Source organism: Juglans microcarpa x Juglans regia, chromosome 2D (assembly GCF_004785595.1).
Source record: "Juglans microcarpa x Juglans regia isolate MS1-56 chromosome 2D, Jm3101_v1.0, whole genome shotgun sequence".
NCBI classification, from domain to species: domain Eukaryota; kingdom Viridiplantae; phylum Streptophyta; class Magnoliopsida; order Fagales; family Juglandaceae; genus Juglans; species Juglans microcarpa x Juglans regia.
In genome coordinates, this window is record NC_054596.1 from 17,579,148 (window position 1) to 17,595,332 (window position 16,185).

At 38.4% G+C, this 16,185-nt stretch overlaps 1 protein-coding gene across 3 annotated transcripts; it reads right to left on the minus strand.

The window, feature by feature from the left end:
- Positions 1–2,894: 2,894 nt before the first annotated feature.
- LOC121250931 (NEDD8-activating enzyme E1 regulatory subunit AXR1) lies at positions 2,895–15,638 on the minus strand. Of its 3 annotated transcripts, none has more exons than XM_041150196.1 (15): positions 15,448–15,600; positions 14,857–15,029; positions 14,599–14,762; positions 14,053–14,163; positions 13,250–13,329; positions 12,950–13,100; positions 12,754–12,847; positions 12,301–12,389; positions 5,581–5,654; positions 5,307–5,469; positions 4,931–5,016; positions 3,760–3,843; positions 3,485–3,665; positions 3,305–3,392; positions 2,895–3,273 (listed from the first exon to the last, which is right to left on the minus strand). In XM_041150196.1, exons 1-14 carry the CDS (start codon positions 15,483–15,485, stop codon positions 3,309–3,311), a joined length of 1,572 nt encoding a protein of 523 aa, XP_041006130.1. In that variant the 5' UTR covers positions 15,486–15,600; the 3' UTR covers positions 2,895–3,273; positions 3,305–3,308. The 3 variants fall into 3 exon arrangements, with proteins under 3 accessions (XP_041006130.1, XP_041006129.1, XP_041006128.1); XM_041150195.1 differs by having other exon boundaries at positions 2,895–3,184; positions 3,275–3,392; XM_041150194.1 differs by having other exon boundaries at positions 2,895–3,392; positions 15,448–15,638.
- Between the last annotated feature and the right edge of the window lie 547 nt (positions 15,639–16,185).

The following is a 16,185-nucleotide window of genomic DNA, read 5'->3' on the forward strand; positions in this document are numbered from 1 at the left end:
TTTCTTTTAAATATTGTTTTAACATCCTTAACTATTAAGAAAAAAATATATACTTTATTAATAGTCATTTTCTTAACCATTAAGTAAAAAAAATAGCCAAACAGTCAAACCCAACAGTATAAGCCGAGCGGTTGACTATCAATTGTTGGTCCATCTCTCCACTGCCTCCACCAAGTTGTTTTGTGAAGATAAGGGGAACCATTCTCTTTCCCATTCAGTTAAGGATTCCTAAGCCTTTTTTTTTTTTTTTTCTCTCTACTGGGTTGAGTTTGATTCTCTTCAGGATTGTTTTATTTCATTAGGTTTCAAAGATGATCATATAATTAGAACCTTAAGTTCCCTTTAGATATTCACCATTTCTTTGGCGAGTTTTGAGATTCACCATTCATCTCATCTAAATGAAGCAGGGACTGGGAGTAGTACTTTGAACAAGTGTTCATTGGGAAGTGTTCTTTAAGCATTAAAAACTCCTATCTAAAATTTAAAGTTTCGACCTGCAAAGTAAGGAGATTCATGGGTTTGGATATTCTAGATTATTAGGAATGGCTGCACATGCTCTTGTACCATTTCGTAGGTGACCCCAAATACATATAAAACAAACAACAAAAATTTTATGTGCATTCACTTTGAATACTCTATTAATATGATTGGTTGCATCACATTTTTTAATATAAATAACTTCTTTAGTCAATCACTTCAGTGGAATGCATAAAGAATACGCAAAAGTGATTGTATGTAGCAAAACTCAACAAACAATGCCATCCAAAAGTCCTCTAATATGGCATTGTTTAATTAGTAGTCACATGGAAGGCCAATATGTCCCACAGGCCGAAGACCACATTGCCAGGCCCTCATAAATGAGGGCCATCTTCTCCTGCTCACTCATCTGCTGTCCACAACCCCATTACACCATGACCATTATGTCGCTTTAGAAGCCATCTCCATCCATGAATTTATTTTCCCTCTCAAGCCTTTGAGCTGGCCTTTAGTACGTTCAGAGAACGCATTTCTATTATTTGCGAAGAATACTGTGCATGGGTGGAGTCCACGATGGACCCAATACATCTAAGAGACATTGAGATTACCTTGCTGATAGAAAACCCCTTTACTATCTATTGTATAGAGGTTTTAGATTAATGTTCAAAACATTATTTTCTAAATAAAATAAAATAAAAAAAGGCCCAAATTGCAATCTACAAAATATATTCTTCATAGAAGTTCTAAGCATTCATCGGATCTGTATTCCAATCATGTGTCATTGACCACTTAATTGGAAATTTCCCCACCCAAAATTCGGTAAAAGATGGTATTTAAAACATGAATGTCTCATCTGCAGCATATATAATTTTCTCCAGCTGAGCCACATCATCCAGTTTTATGTTATATATCCATTAGTATGGTATACTATGTTTAAATTATTTGGAAAAGTGATCTTAATAAAATATTATGCAATTCGAAATGTAAATATTTGAGACACTTGCAGTACTCATTTCCTATTTAATTAATTTGTTCTCTCTTTTTCCCTATATTTTATTTATTACTAGTAATAAAAAAAAAAAAAAAAAAAAGGTAAAAAAACTCTAGCTACAAAGGGATTACGTGAAAGCAATCCTACAAACTAATGTGGTTTGATGTCGTTCATCAAATTGTAAAGTTATTTTTATTATAAAATAAATCTAACAAATCAGATAAAGTCATGTTAACTTATAGAATTATTTTGCATAATTTCCTTGTAGATGTTGCAGTACTCAAAAAATAAAAAGGTCTAAGTTCATATTAGCATCGCACTGGTTAACGACTAGTTTGCAAAATAATAAATACAAATTACAATCGTATAAAGTTTCTTGCAAATTTAGGGAACGTATTCGTGTAAAGGACATTGTTACAAATATATTCTGTTCAACATTGAATGGCAGATTCAAACTCTCCACAAAACTCTTATCGTCAACTCATCCGTCTTCCTTTGCTATATCATGACAAGACCACTTCCTTAGCCCGTCCAAGCAAGAACAAGAAGAATAATGCCTTCGTATGCCAGCATTGGAGACCCACAACTCAAATTCTTAAGATCACCTCAAACTACTCTACTACTATTCACAAACTATTCACTATTTTTTTTATTACTATTTATTATTTTGTCATTATTATTTACAGATCATCTAAGATCACGTCAACATCCAAATATCAACACCTTTAAGAACTGAACTTTTCTCTTTTCTCTTTTTTCTTTTCTATTTTTTTTTTTTTTATGTCAAGGTTTTGATTGTGGTCACTATAAGTTCTCCAACCCGAAGGGGGGAGAATTTTCATGTTATAGCTCTATGTCGCCCATTTGATTATTTCAAGTTTTTACTTATTTTATCTTTTAACATACCAAAAAAAAAAAAAAAAAAAAAGAGTATCTACTCATTTTTGCTCGTTTACTCTTTAGGCCACCACTATAGGAAGACAACGTGACAGTTGTTAGGTCAGGTTACAGGTTCTAATGGTTTAACCTACTTTGATCAGGGGCATGAAAACACTTCCACTTCTACTTGATTAAACACTAGACCGTGTGACGTACCCACATCACACAGATCAAGTAAATAATCAACCTTCCTTCCACCCAAGAGTTCAAACCTTAAATCTAGAAGAGTATAGCAACAAGACCAAGGCCTTTACCACTTAAAGCCAACTCCTAGACTTTAATGTTAATAACATGTATAATCATAGGTCTAATGATGGAGAATAAATCCGCTTTTTATTTTTATTTTTATTTTTTTATAAGCACCTAAATATTGGAGTACCTTCTTCGGTGGGTAGAATAATATTATGTCAAACAAATGGAGTGAAATAAGCTATTCTTTAATGTAGGGGGAACGGCTCTAAAAAATATATATATATATCAAAAAATGTAGGGGTAACGACCATCTATTTCATGGACAATATAAAGGTGAGAGGCTGAAAAGTTCCTTTTAAACTAATGTATCTTTTATAATCTCACTCTCTGTCTATCTCTCTCACCTCCACAGACATCAATCCAGTCACCAAACCTCCATATCATGGAAACTACATCAAGCCAGTGGACCATCCCTTCAATCACGGTGAACAATGCTTCCATTCAAAATAGCCCATATATAAGATGTTTAACAAAGCCGCTAGTACGGACAAGTTTCTGCTCCACTACTGGAAAGGGAAGGGGCATCTGCATGCAAAAATTACAGAGCTGCCGAGTAAACTATTACTGGGACTACAATTGCAACATACTTTCAGCCAAGCGAAGATGAGAATAGACCAGTCATTTCAAAGCTATTTCAGCTCCAGAACTACTACAAGCACAACAATTGTGACTTGTGATCAATGCCATTGAAGATGAAAGTCCCAGACATGGGTACGAATTGTCTTGTTATGAGCTGTAATGAATATAGTGACGTGTCATCAGGTAAGAGTTGATTGAGGGTAACATCAGGGGAAAAGAATTTTAAAATAGGACAAGAAAGAAAACCTTGATAACTTCTTGTGATGCAATTCCTCCAATGAAGGCAGCAACTGCGTGGAGCTGTGAAGCACCAAATCGGCACATCTCATTGATAAGGTCCTCTGTCAAGGTTGAGCCATTGCAACCTAAGTCACTAAGGAGGCCAACAGCTGTAGTCTTCAATCGTGAAATGTCCTCATCCATCCCTCTGTGGACATTAACAATAGACTTATCAAGGAAAGGTAGACTTAAAAATAGGAAGATCTGTTAGAAAGCATGGTATTGTCAAATGTAGGTGTTACCCATGAAATTGTCCAGGAAAACTGTTGTAATTAGCAGCAAAACGATCGACAGCTCGAAGCAAAATGTAGAACCCAACAGCTACACTGCCATTCATATAACCAAGAAAATAGGCTGTAAGGAAGAGGATCTCTGTCAATACGTAACTTTGTTCTTTCTGTTTCAAATTTGGTTGTGCATCAGGTATATGTATCTTTTACCTTGTCTTACATCAGAAAAACTTGCACCCAAAGAGAAAAGATAACATTTACATTCTAGGGTGTAAAACTAAATTAGTGCAGAAGATCAAAAATCCACAAGCTGAAGTTTATACCAAACACAATCAAAGGCAATGTAGGATCGAGGAATTAGGCAATAGACAGCCTACACCGATCAACCCCAACCAAATGTTTTATATCAAGAGTCACATCAGCTGTACTGTATTCTGAAACCCCAATTAAATTGGATCGGAAAAAATAAAGCATAATTTCCTAATTTTCTATTGACCGCACACAACTTTGTTACTGGGCTTTCATCATTATTCTCACTGTACTGTTTTTCTAAAATATTTTATTATATTAGCAAAGGTAATGCCTAAAGAATCCGTGTGCACTCTTGCCGCTCAAAAGCTTTAAGGCTTGTTTGAGAATGGAATCTCATCTCATCTCATCTCAAGATTTCTCATAATTTCATTCTCAAGCATCACACAAACACAAATACTTTTCAATTTCAAATTTTCGACTTTTTCATCTAATCATTACTTAATCATTACAATTTTCTCAAACTTCCAAACAAAATACAAAAAATAATACAACTTTTTCAAATTTCAAAACAAAAATAATATTAAAAAATAATATTTTAAAAATATTTTAACTTTATAATATTTTTATTCAACTCTTTCTCTCTTCATTCCCAAAACCCAATAAAAGATTTTAACTCAAATTATTTCACTACTATTCACAAACTATTTTACTACTATTCACAAACTATTTTACTATTATTCACAAAATTCTCATCTCATCTCATCCCTCAAGCATCACCTCATACTTTGTACCAGAGAAACGGTCTCAAAGGCACAAGGTCTCACACTCTCATGCTGTGCATGAAGTACAGAGATGGTCAAAGATGCATAATTAATAAATAATTGAACATTCAAATATTATCTGAAAGCATAAACAATATATTCAAAGACACCTGTAATCTTCATCTGTCAGATACTTCTGTAACTCTGGTAAAATTGGAGAATTAAATTCATCTTCAATGGAGCGATACCTGCAAACCTACAAAGTAAAAAATCAATATCTTATTGGAGACAACCAAGGCAAAAACAATAAGCAATCATAAGCTATGCTTGATCAATGAGACATTTACATCTATTTGAGATATCAGTACAAGTAAAGATGCTTGTCAAAAACAGTATAAATAAAGATGTATTAAAGAAAGGTCATTAGCTAAATCAAAATGAACATATGTAAGTATTGCATGTAGAGGAATGATGAGACAAAAGGTGATTATAAGTACAAAAATTACAATGAAAGTGGGGGGAAGAAGGCTATAGCTCCAGACTTACTCTTAGTTTTCTCGCATTTCTACAGAAGCTTTTTACTGTTGTCTTTGAGATGCTATTTGGATCTTTACCAATTTTCTTCAGAATATATCTAACTCGTTGCTCAATAACAAGACAATCAGCCTCAGCCTTCGCTTGGAAAATGTTCTGCAGATTTACATAAAGCCTACAAGATAGTTGATAGAGAGCTCGTCTCAACAAGCTATTTTCTAGTTTGTTTGTAATTTTAGAATCCAAAAAAGATAGCATTATATTTTGGAGAGATTAAGCCACTGACTCAGTAGAAGATGTCATATCAGGTATTGATCCCTCAAGAGGTGCCTCGCCACTACCTTCATTTGCTATGAATTCCTGAAAAGTGAGGAAAGTACACCATTATTCAACTTAAATTAATGAATACCTTTAACAAAAATAAAACTTTAATTAATAACACACCATAACAAAAATAAAATAGCAATGTTAAGTTTTCAGAAATGGCACGGAAACTTATAGCAGGGTAGACCCAGATCACATCCAGATAAAGAAATTTATAGGGTACCAAAGTACATAGTACATGTGAGAGGAAATAGGGTACTACACAAAAAAGTTAAAAAGCATGAAATTGGTCAATTCTAATACAACATACATATATGTATGGTGTGTGTATGTTTGCATTGCGAGGGAAGAAGAGGGAAGGGGAATGATAAATATGACAGTAAGGGGTTAAAGCTTTAGATTAAGAGAGAAATTTTTTTTTGATCGGTAAACAAATTTTTATTGATCAAAAGGGAGACATAGAGTGTCCAAGTACACGGGACATATACATGAACACGATCACAATGTCTATCTTAGAGATACAAGAAACTCGTGAAAAGACCTGCCATGAAAATCAATTACAATCGACCAATGGAGTAAAGTATTGAAAAACAAAATTCTAAGCTCTTCCATTGATCTTTCTTGATCTTCAAAGCATCTTGCATTCCGCTCCCTCCAAATGCACCACCATAGACAAATAGGTAGCATCTTCCATATGGATGCAATTTGAGTGTTGCCCCTAATACCTCTCCCTCCAAGAGGCTAAAAAATCACACACCCTTTCCGGCATCACCCACGCTAACCCCACCCGTGCTAAGACATCTGTCCATAAAGTCATGGCAACCTCACAATGTAGTAATAGATGGTCAACGGACTCACCACTCTTCTTACACATGTAACACCAATTTATAGCAATAATGCCACGTTTCCTTAGGTTATCTATGGTAAGAATCTTCCCCAAAGATGCTGTCCATACAAAAAAAGCTGCCTTTAGAGGTGCCTTTGTCTTCCAAATGCTTTTCCATGGGAACGGGACTGAGTTGTGCAAGTTTAAGGAATGGTAGAAAGAGCGAGCCGTGAACACTCCCTTCATTGATGGACGCCAACATATCTTGTCTTCTCCTTCCCCCAACACACTAGTGGAATACACAAAATCAAAAAAAGCCGAAAGGTCGTCCATCTCCCAATCTTGTGCATCTCTATGAAAAGTAAGGTTCCATTGGGAAGAGCCATTGGAAGAGATTATCAGATCTGCGATAGAAGCTTCTTTCCTTCTTGCTAGGCTATAAACTTGTGGATAAACATCCTTGAGCGCCCGATCACCACACCATAAGTCATGCCAAAACTTCACCTTAGATCCGTTGCCGACTTTGAAGCAAGTAAGTGCTGCATATGCGTCCCACCCTCTTCTAATGTGTTTCCAAAGCCCAACTCCATGAGGTCCACTCACCGCATTAGAACACCACCCTCCCCAAGATTCCCCGTGCTTCAAAGCAATAACGGTTCACCACAAGGCCTCCCGTCCTTGGTGATATCTCCATAACCATTTGCCAAGCAAGGCTTGATTGAAAGTTCTCAAATTCCGTATACCCAAACCTCCTTCTTTGATAGGGGAACAAATTGTGGCCCATTTCACCAAGTGAAATTTAAACTCATCTTTGATCCCTCCCCATAGGAAATCCCGTTGAATTTTCTCCATGCGATGAGCCACCTTAGCAGGGAGCGGAAATAAGGAAAGGAAATATGTTGGTAAGTTAGACAGAGTACTTTTTATGAGAGTCACCCGGCCCCCTTTAGATAAGTACATCCTCTTCCAACCAGCTAGTTTCCTCTCCATTTTTTCTATTACAACATCCCAAATAGATTTCGATTTGAACGCCGCACCTAATGGAAGGCCAAGATATTTCATGGGCAGCTGAGTTATCTTACCCTCCAAGATGGATGCCAGACTCTCCACATTGGGTACATGTCCTACTGGCACTACCTCTGATTTAGCCAAGTTCACCTTCAAGCCTGACACGGCTTCAAAGCTAATAAAAGAGCTCTCAAAGCTCGGATTTGCTCCCGTCTGGCCTCACAAAAGATTAGTGTATCATCAGCAAACAAAAGGTGAGTGATGTTAAGCAAACCTGACCTTGCCTCTCCCACTGAGAATCCTGATATGAATCCTCCCTCTACCGCCCCTGAAATCATCTTGCTGAAAGCTTCCATTACAAAAACAAAGAGAAGAGGAGAAAGAGGGTCTCCTTGTCGCAAACCTCGGGAGCTCTTAAAAAAACCTTTGGATGTGCCATTCACCAAAACAGAGAAACAAGGCGTGGAAATACAATGAAGGATCCAAGAACACCATTTAGAGCCAAAACCGCATCTTTCCATCATATAAATTAAGAAACTCCAGTTAACGTGATCGTAAGCTTTCTCCATGTCTAACTTACAAAGGAGTCCCGGCTCTCCCGATTTAATACGACTCTCCAGACATTCGTTGGCTATAAGCACCGAGTCAAGGATTTGCCTACCTTGAACAAATGCATTTTGAGGCTTCGAAATCAAGCCTTCCATCACCTTACTCAGTCTGTTCGCCAATACTTTGGATAAAATTTTGTATAGCCCACCCACCAAACTAATGGGTCGAAAATCTTTCACTTCTACAGCACCGGGCTTTTTAGAAATGAGTGCTAAGAATGTACTATTAAGGCTTCTCTCAAACCGCCCGCTTCTATGAAATTCATGAAAAACCTCCATAATGTCATCTTTAAGCACATCCCAACATGTCTGGAAGAAAGCCATGGAGAAGCCATCGGGACCTGGGGCTTTATCACCCGCCATACCCCTAATCACCGACCTGACCTCTACCTCATCAAATGGCCTCTCGAGTCGTTCCGCAACCTGCGGGTCAAGAACATCAAACACCAACCCGTCAAGTCTCGGTCTCCACTCAAATTGTTCCGAAAACAACTTATCATAGTAATTGACAATGTGGTCTGAGATCTCGGTATGGTTGGAAGAGACCGCCCCATCTATCAACAAAGTATCTATAGTATTGTACCGCCTATGTGAGTTGGCCACTTGGTGAAAAAACTTGGTGCATCTATCCCCTTCCTTTAACCATAAAGCTCGTGATTTCTGACGCCACGATATTTCTTCCAAAAGAGATAACCGTTCAATGTCCGCAATCACTTGGGATTTGCGGGCCCGCTCGGTTTCAGTGCTAACCCTCTCCTCTTCCACACCCTCCATATTCTTAAGCTCCTCCATTAGAACAGATTTCTGACTGTCCACACTACCAAACTCTTGTATATTCCACTCCTTCAGGTCCTTTTTCAAAGACTTTAACTTGCAAGCCATCTTATGGCTAGCATTACCATTAAAACGGTAAGACCACCATTGTCTTATTCTGTCTAGAAAACCCTCTGACTTCAACCACATGTTCTCAAATTTGAAATACCTTGGGCCTCTTCTGATGCCCCCACAATTCACAAGAATGGGGAAATGATCTGAATACAACCTGGGAAGTCTCTTCTGAATGAGATTTGGATATTGTGCCTCCCATTCCGGAGAGATTAAAAATCTATCTATCCTCGACTAAGATGGAAGTTCTCGGTTGCTAGACCAAGTGAATGAACCACCTGCAAGAGGAATATCTAGTAAATTCTGTTCGGAAATGAAGTTAGAAAAATCTACCATTGGTGAGTTGAAACCCGAGCCACCTGATCTCTCGCTCGGGAAACGGGTGACGTTAAAATCACCTCCAATACACCAAGGTAAGTCCCATAAACTGTTAATTCCGGCCAACTCATCCCATAGTAGCCTTCGAGACCGGTCAAGATTAGGCCCATAAACGCCTGCAAAAGCCCACTGATAACCATCCCTTATGTTCTTAAAAGAGCATGCCACCACATGATCCCCCATGCAATCTTCCATTTTTTCCACCACTCTTTTGTCCCACATAACTAGTATGCCCCGGAAGCTCCATTGGACGGTAAATACAGCCATCCCACATGCAAACCGCCCCACAAACTCCTAATAGTACGAAGAGAAATAACTGTCAGTTTAGTTTCTTGTAGGCAAACAATGTCTACTTTCCAACTACGGAGAAGGGACCTAATAAGTAGTCGTTTATTCACGTCATTGATCCCTCTCACGTTCCAAGATAAGATTTTAGGCTTCATTAACAAGAGAGATGTCCCTCCCTTTTGCTCTATCTCTCCCCGAGGTTCCTTCCTTATTATCATAGTTAATGGAGCATTGCAATCTTTTCAATTCTCTCTCCTTTTTAGCAGCCGACTTCAGTACCGTGGAGCGACCAGCTTCCATGGCTACTAGGAGAGCCAAGAATTGGTCTTCGTACCCTTCACAGGAATTCCCCACCCAACCATGAAGCTCATCTACTTTTTTTAGTACCCAATCTGATGCTCGAGGTGCAATATGAGGTGGGAGCATCTGTAAGGGTGACGGGCTACCCATCTCCTCCTCTTCTCTGCCCCCAGAGTCCCCATAAATGCTCAGCTGACTGGTACCCATCTCCTTTCCAGCAACAGAATCTGCTCCCGCCAAGATAGTGAGTCTTGACCCACCCATAGCTGAGTCTGATTCAACCACATCATCGGGGCTACCTGTGACTGGTTCAGCATGCTCCAAACACATCATCGGGGCTGTCTGTGTCTGGTTCGAAGGCATAGGCTCAAATACAGTAGCCAGAGCAACTTCACGTATAAGTCCCGAACCTTCTATGACCTTATCGCTGCTCGCCGACGGCTCCTCTGACGTCGGCGACGTAGTCTGTGCACCGATACCCTTCATCGTGACAGTCTGTGTAACATTCGGTCCATCGTAAGCACAGAGGCAGTCGTAAATCTCTTCTACTTGCTTTGGTTCTGTACCCGCCGGCGATGTAACGTCCATCGTGGCCTCTGCGACCTTCGACGGAGTCGATTGCGTCGTTTCCGGCGACGGTGGCTCAGGCCCACTCGTCGACGGGCCACCTACAGTCTGCATCTTCTTCCTCCAGATGGCAACCCGTGTCCCCAAGGCCCTTAAGCCCTTCCCTTGGCCCTTAAGCCCACCACCCGTGTCCCCAAGGCCCACATGGCAACCCGAGCCCACTCCTTCCAGATCATAACCCTCAACGCACCGTATTAACTCCCCAACTCTATTAGTTAGCTCCCCCAACGATTCCTGTACTTCACGTAACTCCATCAGAATTTTTTCTTCTTTCGGTCCCATCACCCCTCTGCCAACACCACCTCCACACTGAGTATCTGCCAAAAAGGGAGGTAATCCCTTTTGCAAGCCTCCCATCACCTTACGCTGCACAGCTCGAGGCACCTCCAGAACCTCCTTGTATGACTTGGTTGGCCAAGTTTCCACCATCCTTAAGAGAGAAATTAACATCCTATGTCAATCCTTCCAAAGGAACGCATGACAACTAGACACTTTCCACACATCTACTCCTTGGAATCCAACAACTCTAGGACAGGAGAAAACCTACCCTTTTGACCTGCCCTGACCCATCCGATGGAAAACTGTTGATTTCCAACATTAATCAGATGGGGATCTGTAAGAAAAAATCGATTTCCAACATAAGTCAATTTGGGGTTCCATGGTTATTGGCAACTCTCATGTGGTTTTATTAATTGTGAATCTTAGGGGTGTAATCGGTCCGGTCCGGTCAGTCTTGGAGGAGAATTTCGGACTGGACCCATTTTTTTGGTCCACCAAAAGTTCGGACCAACAATAAGGACTTTCGACCAGACCAGATCGGTCCGTTTTGGTTCAGTCCGGTTAGTCTTATCGGGGCATTTCAGTCTGGACTATTGTTTTTTCAATTTTTTGACAAAAAATTATATAAAATGATAAAAAAAAAAAAAAAAAAATCAAAGTGAATGATATAATCTAAGTATAAAGTCTAAGTAAGTATTTTAATCAAGTATAATAAATTAACTAATTAAATATTTTAATTAAGTATAATAGATTAATAATGCTAATAGTATGTGTGCTATCAATAATTAATAGTTAATACTTTGTCTTAAAATTCTTAACCTTTAATTTTTATATAATCTAAGGATAACTAATTAGGTTAGAAGAGAATCAAATGATTACTTCTAATTAGCTAGAAGAAAATTACATAATTACTTGAAAAAAATCCTACCCAAAGACCAGACCGAAAACTCAAGTTCTTCACTTTCTTGGACCAAGACCGACCGGTCCCATGATCAGTCCGGTCTGGACCGACTGAAACCCTTCGATCCGGTTGGTTTTCTCAGTCCAAAGAAAAAATTTTACACCCCTAATTGCGATCATGCAAGCGTCTACCAACATCCTGGGGTTGGTTGCCGGTGGTTTCACATGGCTGAACTGACTGGTGTTGGCTGTTCAAATTGTAGATCACATCAACATCAGTTGCCACTGGTTTCCAAACAGACCGACCACAACAAGGCTCCCGAATCACATTGATATTGATGTTTATCAATTGAGCAATGTAATAAAAGGTGGTTGACTCAAAAGCCGACTTTCTTGGAAATATCCACAATATAATTCTCCAGGGTGTACCAAAACCTTGGCCATCAACTCAGAAACTTATTCTAAATGCCTCTTTGCAGAGACAAGTCGGTACTTCTAAGAAATAAACACTAATGAATTCAATATCAGTTCTATCAGATTCAAGTAAAGATATAAATCACAAATGCTGCTTGGAGTCACAAACCTTCAGAGCAGCCACCATCACCCAAAAATCTGATGAATTAGAATCAACTTCAGCACGGTTATCATTAAGAATCTGTTGCAAGTCTGAACCTGAGATGCACAACATGAGGAAAATAATAAGCGCATGTTTCAACCAGGCATATCGGAGGAAGGTGACTCATGCCAATCCCAACTCTATCCCAATATGGTAGAAAGTGAAATATACCTAACATACCAACCATCTTGTCAACCATGCACCTGAATGAACTCTCTATGCATTTCTTTTTTAATGATGAAGATCTGAGACTTTATGTTAGATATGTAAAATACGTGCTACAAAACAAATGCTGAGAAGGGTATTTAATGCTGAGAAGGGTATTTAATCCGATTAACATGAGTATGTAGTTTATTTTCATCATAACATCAAGAAAAATCAGCACCTATGATTGTGAATATTATATGCTTAGTTACTTACTAATTCCTCGAGGAGCAAAGACCTTAAACGAGGCCTCAATAGCTTCTCTATAGTTATCTTCATCCACTGCAACCATACTGGCTTTAAGAAGGTCCTAAAATGGCGAAGACATAGATCACTTTACCCGAAAGAAATTTAACAAATGATCAATAAAATAAAGCTGCCAACATAAAAGCTATGAAGGAAACAGGTAAACCTTGAACTCTTTTTTCTCTTCTCTGGTTGATGGAAGGCTACCACCATGGCTTTTGGCCCATTTATCTGCCATCTTGACAAGAATGACCACATATGGTGTATGCTTATGGGCCACAGTATCTTGCACATCTAAATCAATGCTTTCTGCAAACCTATCATGTGATACAATCACGATCATGTATATGGAACACAAGGTGCATGCTCTCAGGACCAAACATACGGGCTGAAAAGTTTCCCAGACCAGACACCGACATACATTAGACAACATGCAATAGCCAAGCAAAGAGAAACAAATATGTACCTCCTGAGCTCGGGCCATGGATTATTCAACCGGAGATCATCCAGAAAATGGTCAGGCTTTGACTCAACAACTGTATGTTCCTACAATAAGAAAAAATTGGATATAGCACTGTTTTTGTACAGCTAAATTTCTACATGTGATACTATTTTGGTATAAGCCTTCTGATAAATTTTAATTTAACTCCTATGAAGTTGGGCTATGCCTTTGGCATACCCTAATTAATTCTTCCATTAATTATCAAAAAGCACATAAATTTTGACTAACTGTAGTCCCTACCTCACGGAAATTGTACGCAAAGTTCCAGAGGTTCATCTTTTTTTAGATAACAAGTTAATAGTCGAAGGAATGTTTTTTTTTTTTTAGAAGTAATCAATAATATATTAATAGAGATAGGCAAAGCCCAAGTACACAAGATGGTATACAAGAGATAAGACCTATCTAGGTCGAAGTAAGGGAAACTAAAAAGTCATGAAAATTCAGGCCAATAGTCAAAGGAATGTTGCTGATGATTCAAACAGAGAGATGTTAAGCTAGATCTGCGCTTAAGGGAAACCCTATTGATCATCCTTCCTGTGTCCAGGTTATCCCTTTGGAGGAACAATAAGGGTAAACATCTCAACCTATCTCAAACCAATCATTGATGGGACCCACTACTTTTTCAACTTCCCATAAAAAGTTAAACATATATAAACCTACTTCATACATTCAAACACATCTCAATGGGACTCACAAACAAATCAACTCAGACCATCTGAGATCACCTCAGCACCCAAACGCGGCCTAATAAAGTTAAAGAAGATTACCTTCACACTGATTCGGACAAAACCAGTTAGGCCATAGGAGCGAGCAAAGATCAACATTACATTTGCCTCCCTACAGATTCTATCAAGCTTTAGCATCGAGTCTTCCCCTAGCTGAAAGTGGAAGTATGAAGACTCAATTATATTTATTGAAGCTAATATGATGAAACAGAAAATTTGACAAAACATGGAAACTAGATTATGCATTCAGAGGGCTGCCACCATCCAATTTATCAATGAGGTACAACCCACACAAACGTTATAAAAAATCTGGGTGCAACACAACCACAAGTACAGGCCACCTTGGACACTCAATTTTTCTTTTCCTTTTCTTAATTTTCTATTATTTTTTGCACATATGAAAGTTCATCTACATCCTACATATAACAACAAAACATAAATTTTCTGCTTCATTAAAATAAAAAAGCAAATGATGCTTTATTTGCAACACGTGGATTGCAAAAAGATCTATGGTATGCAAAGCAATGTGCTCTACTTGAACTATGTCATCTTCACGATGGAAAAGTAGGTAAACATTAGCTTACATACCTGAGTAGCTACTACCAATGTAAACTGGGAAAAAAATGAGGGACTGGTCTCAATTAACGACTCCGGATACTCTTCTATAAACTTGGCCTTAACAGCATCATTTAGCTCTTGAAGAAATGCACATACACATTTTGCCTTCGACTGCCCAACGCTTGATTCATCCACTACCATCATCATAGAGAATAACAAGAAAACACAGTTAACTTAAGAAGGCAGCTGGGAAATATAGTATCACACATAGAACACATTCATACATACCCATAAAATTATTTCCAAGGTCCCCAGCGTCAACCTTGGATCCATCAATTACAGTGATGCTTCCAACCCCACCAAGAACAAGATTCTTTAGTGTCTCAGAACCGGTTGGACCGCAATTGAGTAAGCATATACTAGCTTTCTCAAGGGCTGCCTGTCCTTGTTCACCCCAAATCCTAAAATTTCTTTCAGCTTCAGTAAATCGAGCTTCTCACAGTAATAATTTCCAAATAAAGGAGACAAAAATTGCACACAACACTTCCGAGTTCAGTTTTTGTTATTTTATTACTATATATTCTTTTGCTCATACATCAACGATAAGAAAAAAAAATGGATTTAAATTTAACTAAAAATTAGATAATTAAAAAAATTAATAACAAAGTGTAATAAAGGAAAGAGCTATAAGCCAAAACAAAAAGGCTAATTCAGAGCGAATTGCAGTAAATCTTTACAGAATATATGACTTTTCTCTGGGGAAACGGTTTTCTTGGAAAATAATTTACGAGGAATCAAAAGTAACTGAGAGAGAGAGAGAGATGAATTTTATTAAAAAGATGGAGACGGAAAAAATTTCCGAGAAGGGAGACACGTTACCTGAGCTGGCGATCGTATTTGATTTTGGGTTCAGCCATTGCTGTCTGCTGCTCTTCAAATTTCGCTTGGTACCTACGCAGTGTGTTGGTATGATTATTGAGTCTGTCACTTTGCACGGGGAGAGAGGGAACTAAAGTCACTGAACCTTTTTCCAAACGGCTTCGTTTCGTAAGCCATCTTTTTATTTTTTCTTCTCTATTTGAATTTTGCACAAGCTTAAGTATAGTTTATATTTTTTAACAATACTGCTATATACCACCGGCTCTTAACCCCGCCGCAGCCTCATGGCTGACGTGAACCGATAATATTAAAAAAAAAAAAAACTAGAAACATAATGCAGGAGGGAGGGAATTATTTTCATTTTGAAGAAACCAAGCAAAGCCCAAACCAGAGCAAAGCTGCGGTCTTCAATCCATTGTGCGGTCTTCTCTTTTGGGTTTTAAACCCATTCTTTTATCTACATTTCTAGATAAGAGAACGGCTTATTGTTGGATTTTAGCTAAGCTTTTCTTTCATCGACATTTTAGCTGCGTTGTTGCTCTGGGTTGGTCTTTTCTTTTTTATTTGTATGTGAAAAATGGCTTTGTTTATTAGCTTTATACAGAGACCAGTTATAAGGAAATTTGATATCTTTGCTTGGGATGTGTTTTTTAAGCTTGATCTTAGTTCCCACCAATCAATAGGTAGGTGAAAAGCTGATTGATGTTGAACTAACTCACTTCGCCAAGTACTTGAAAA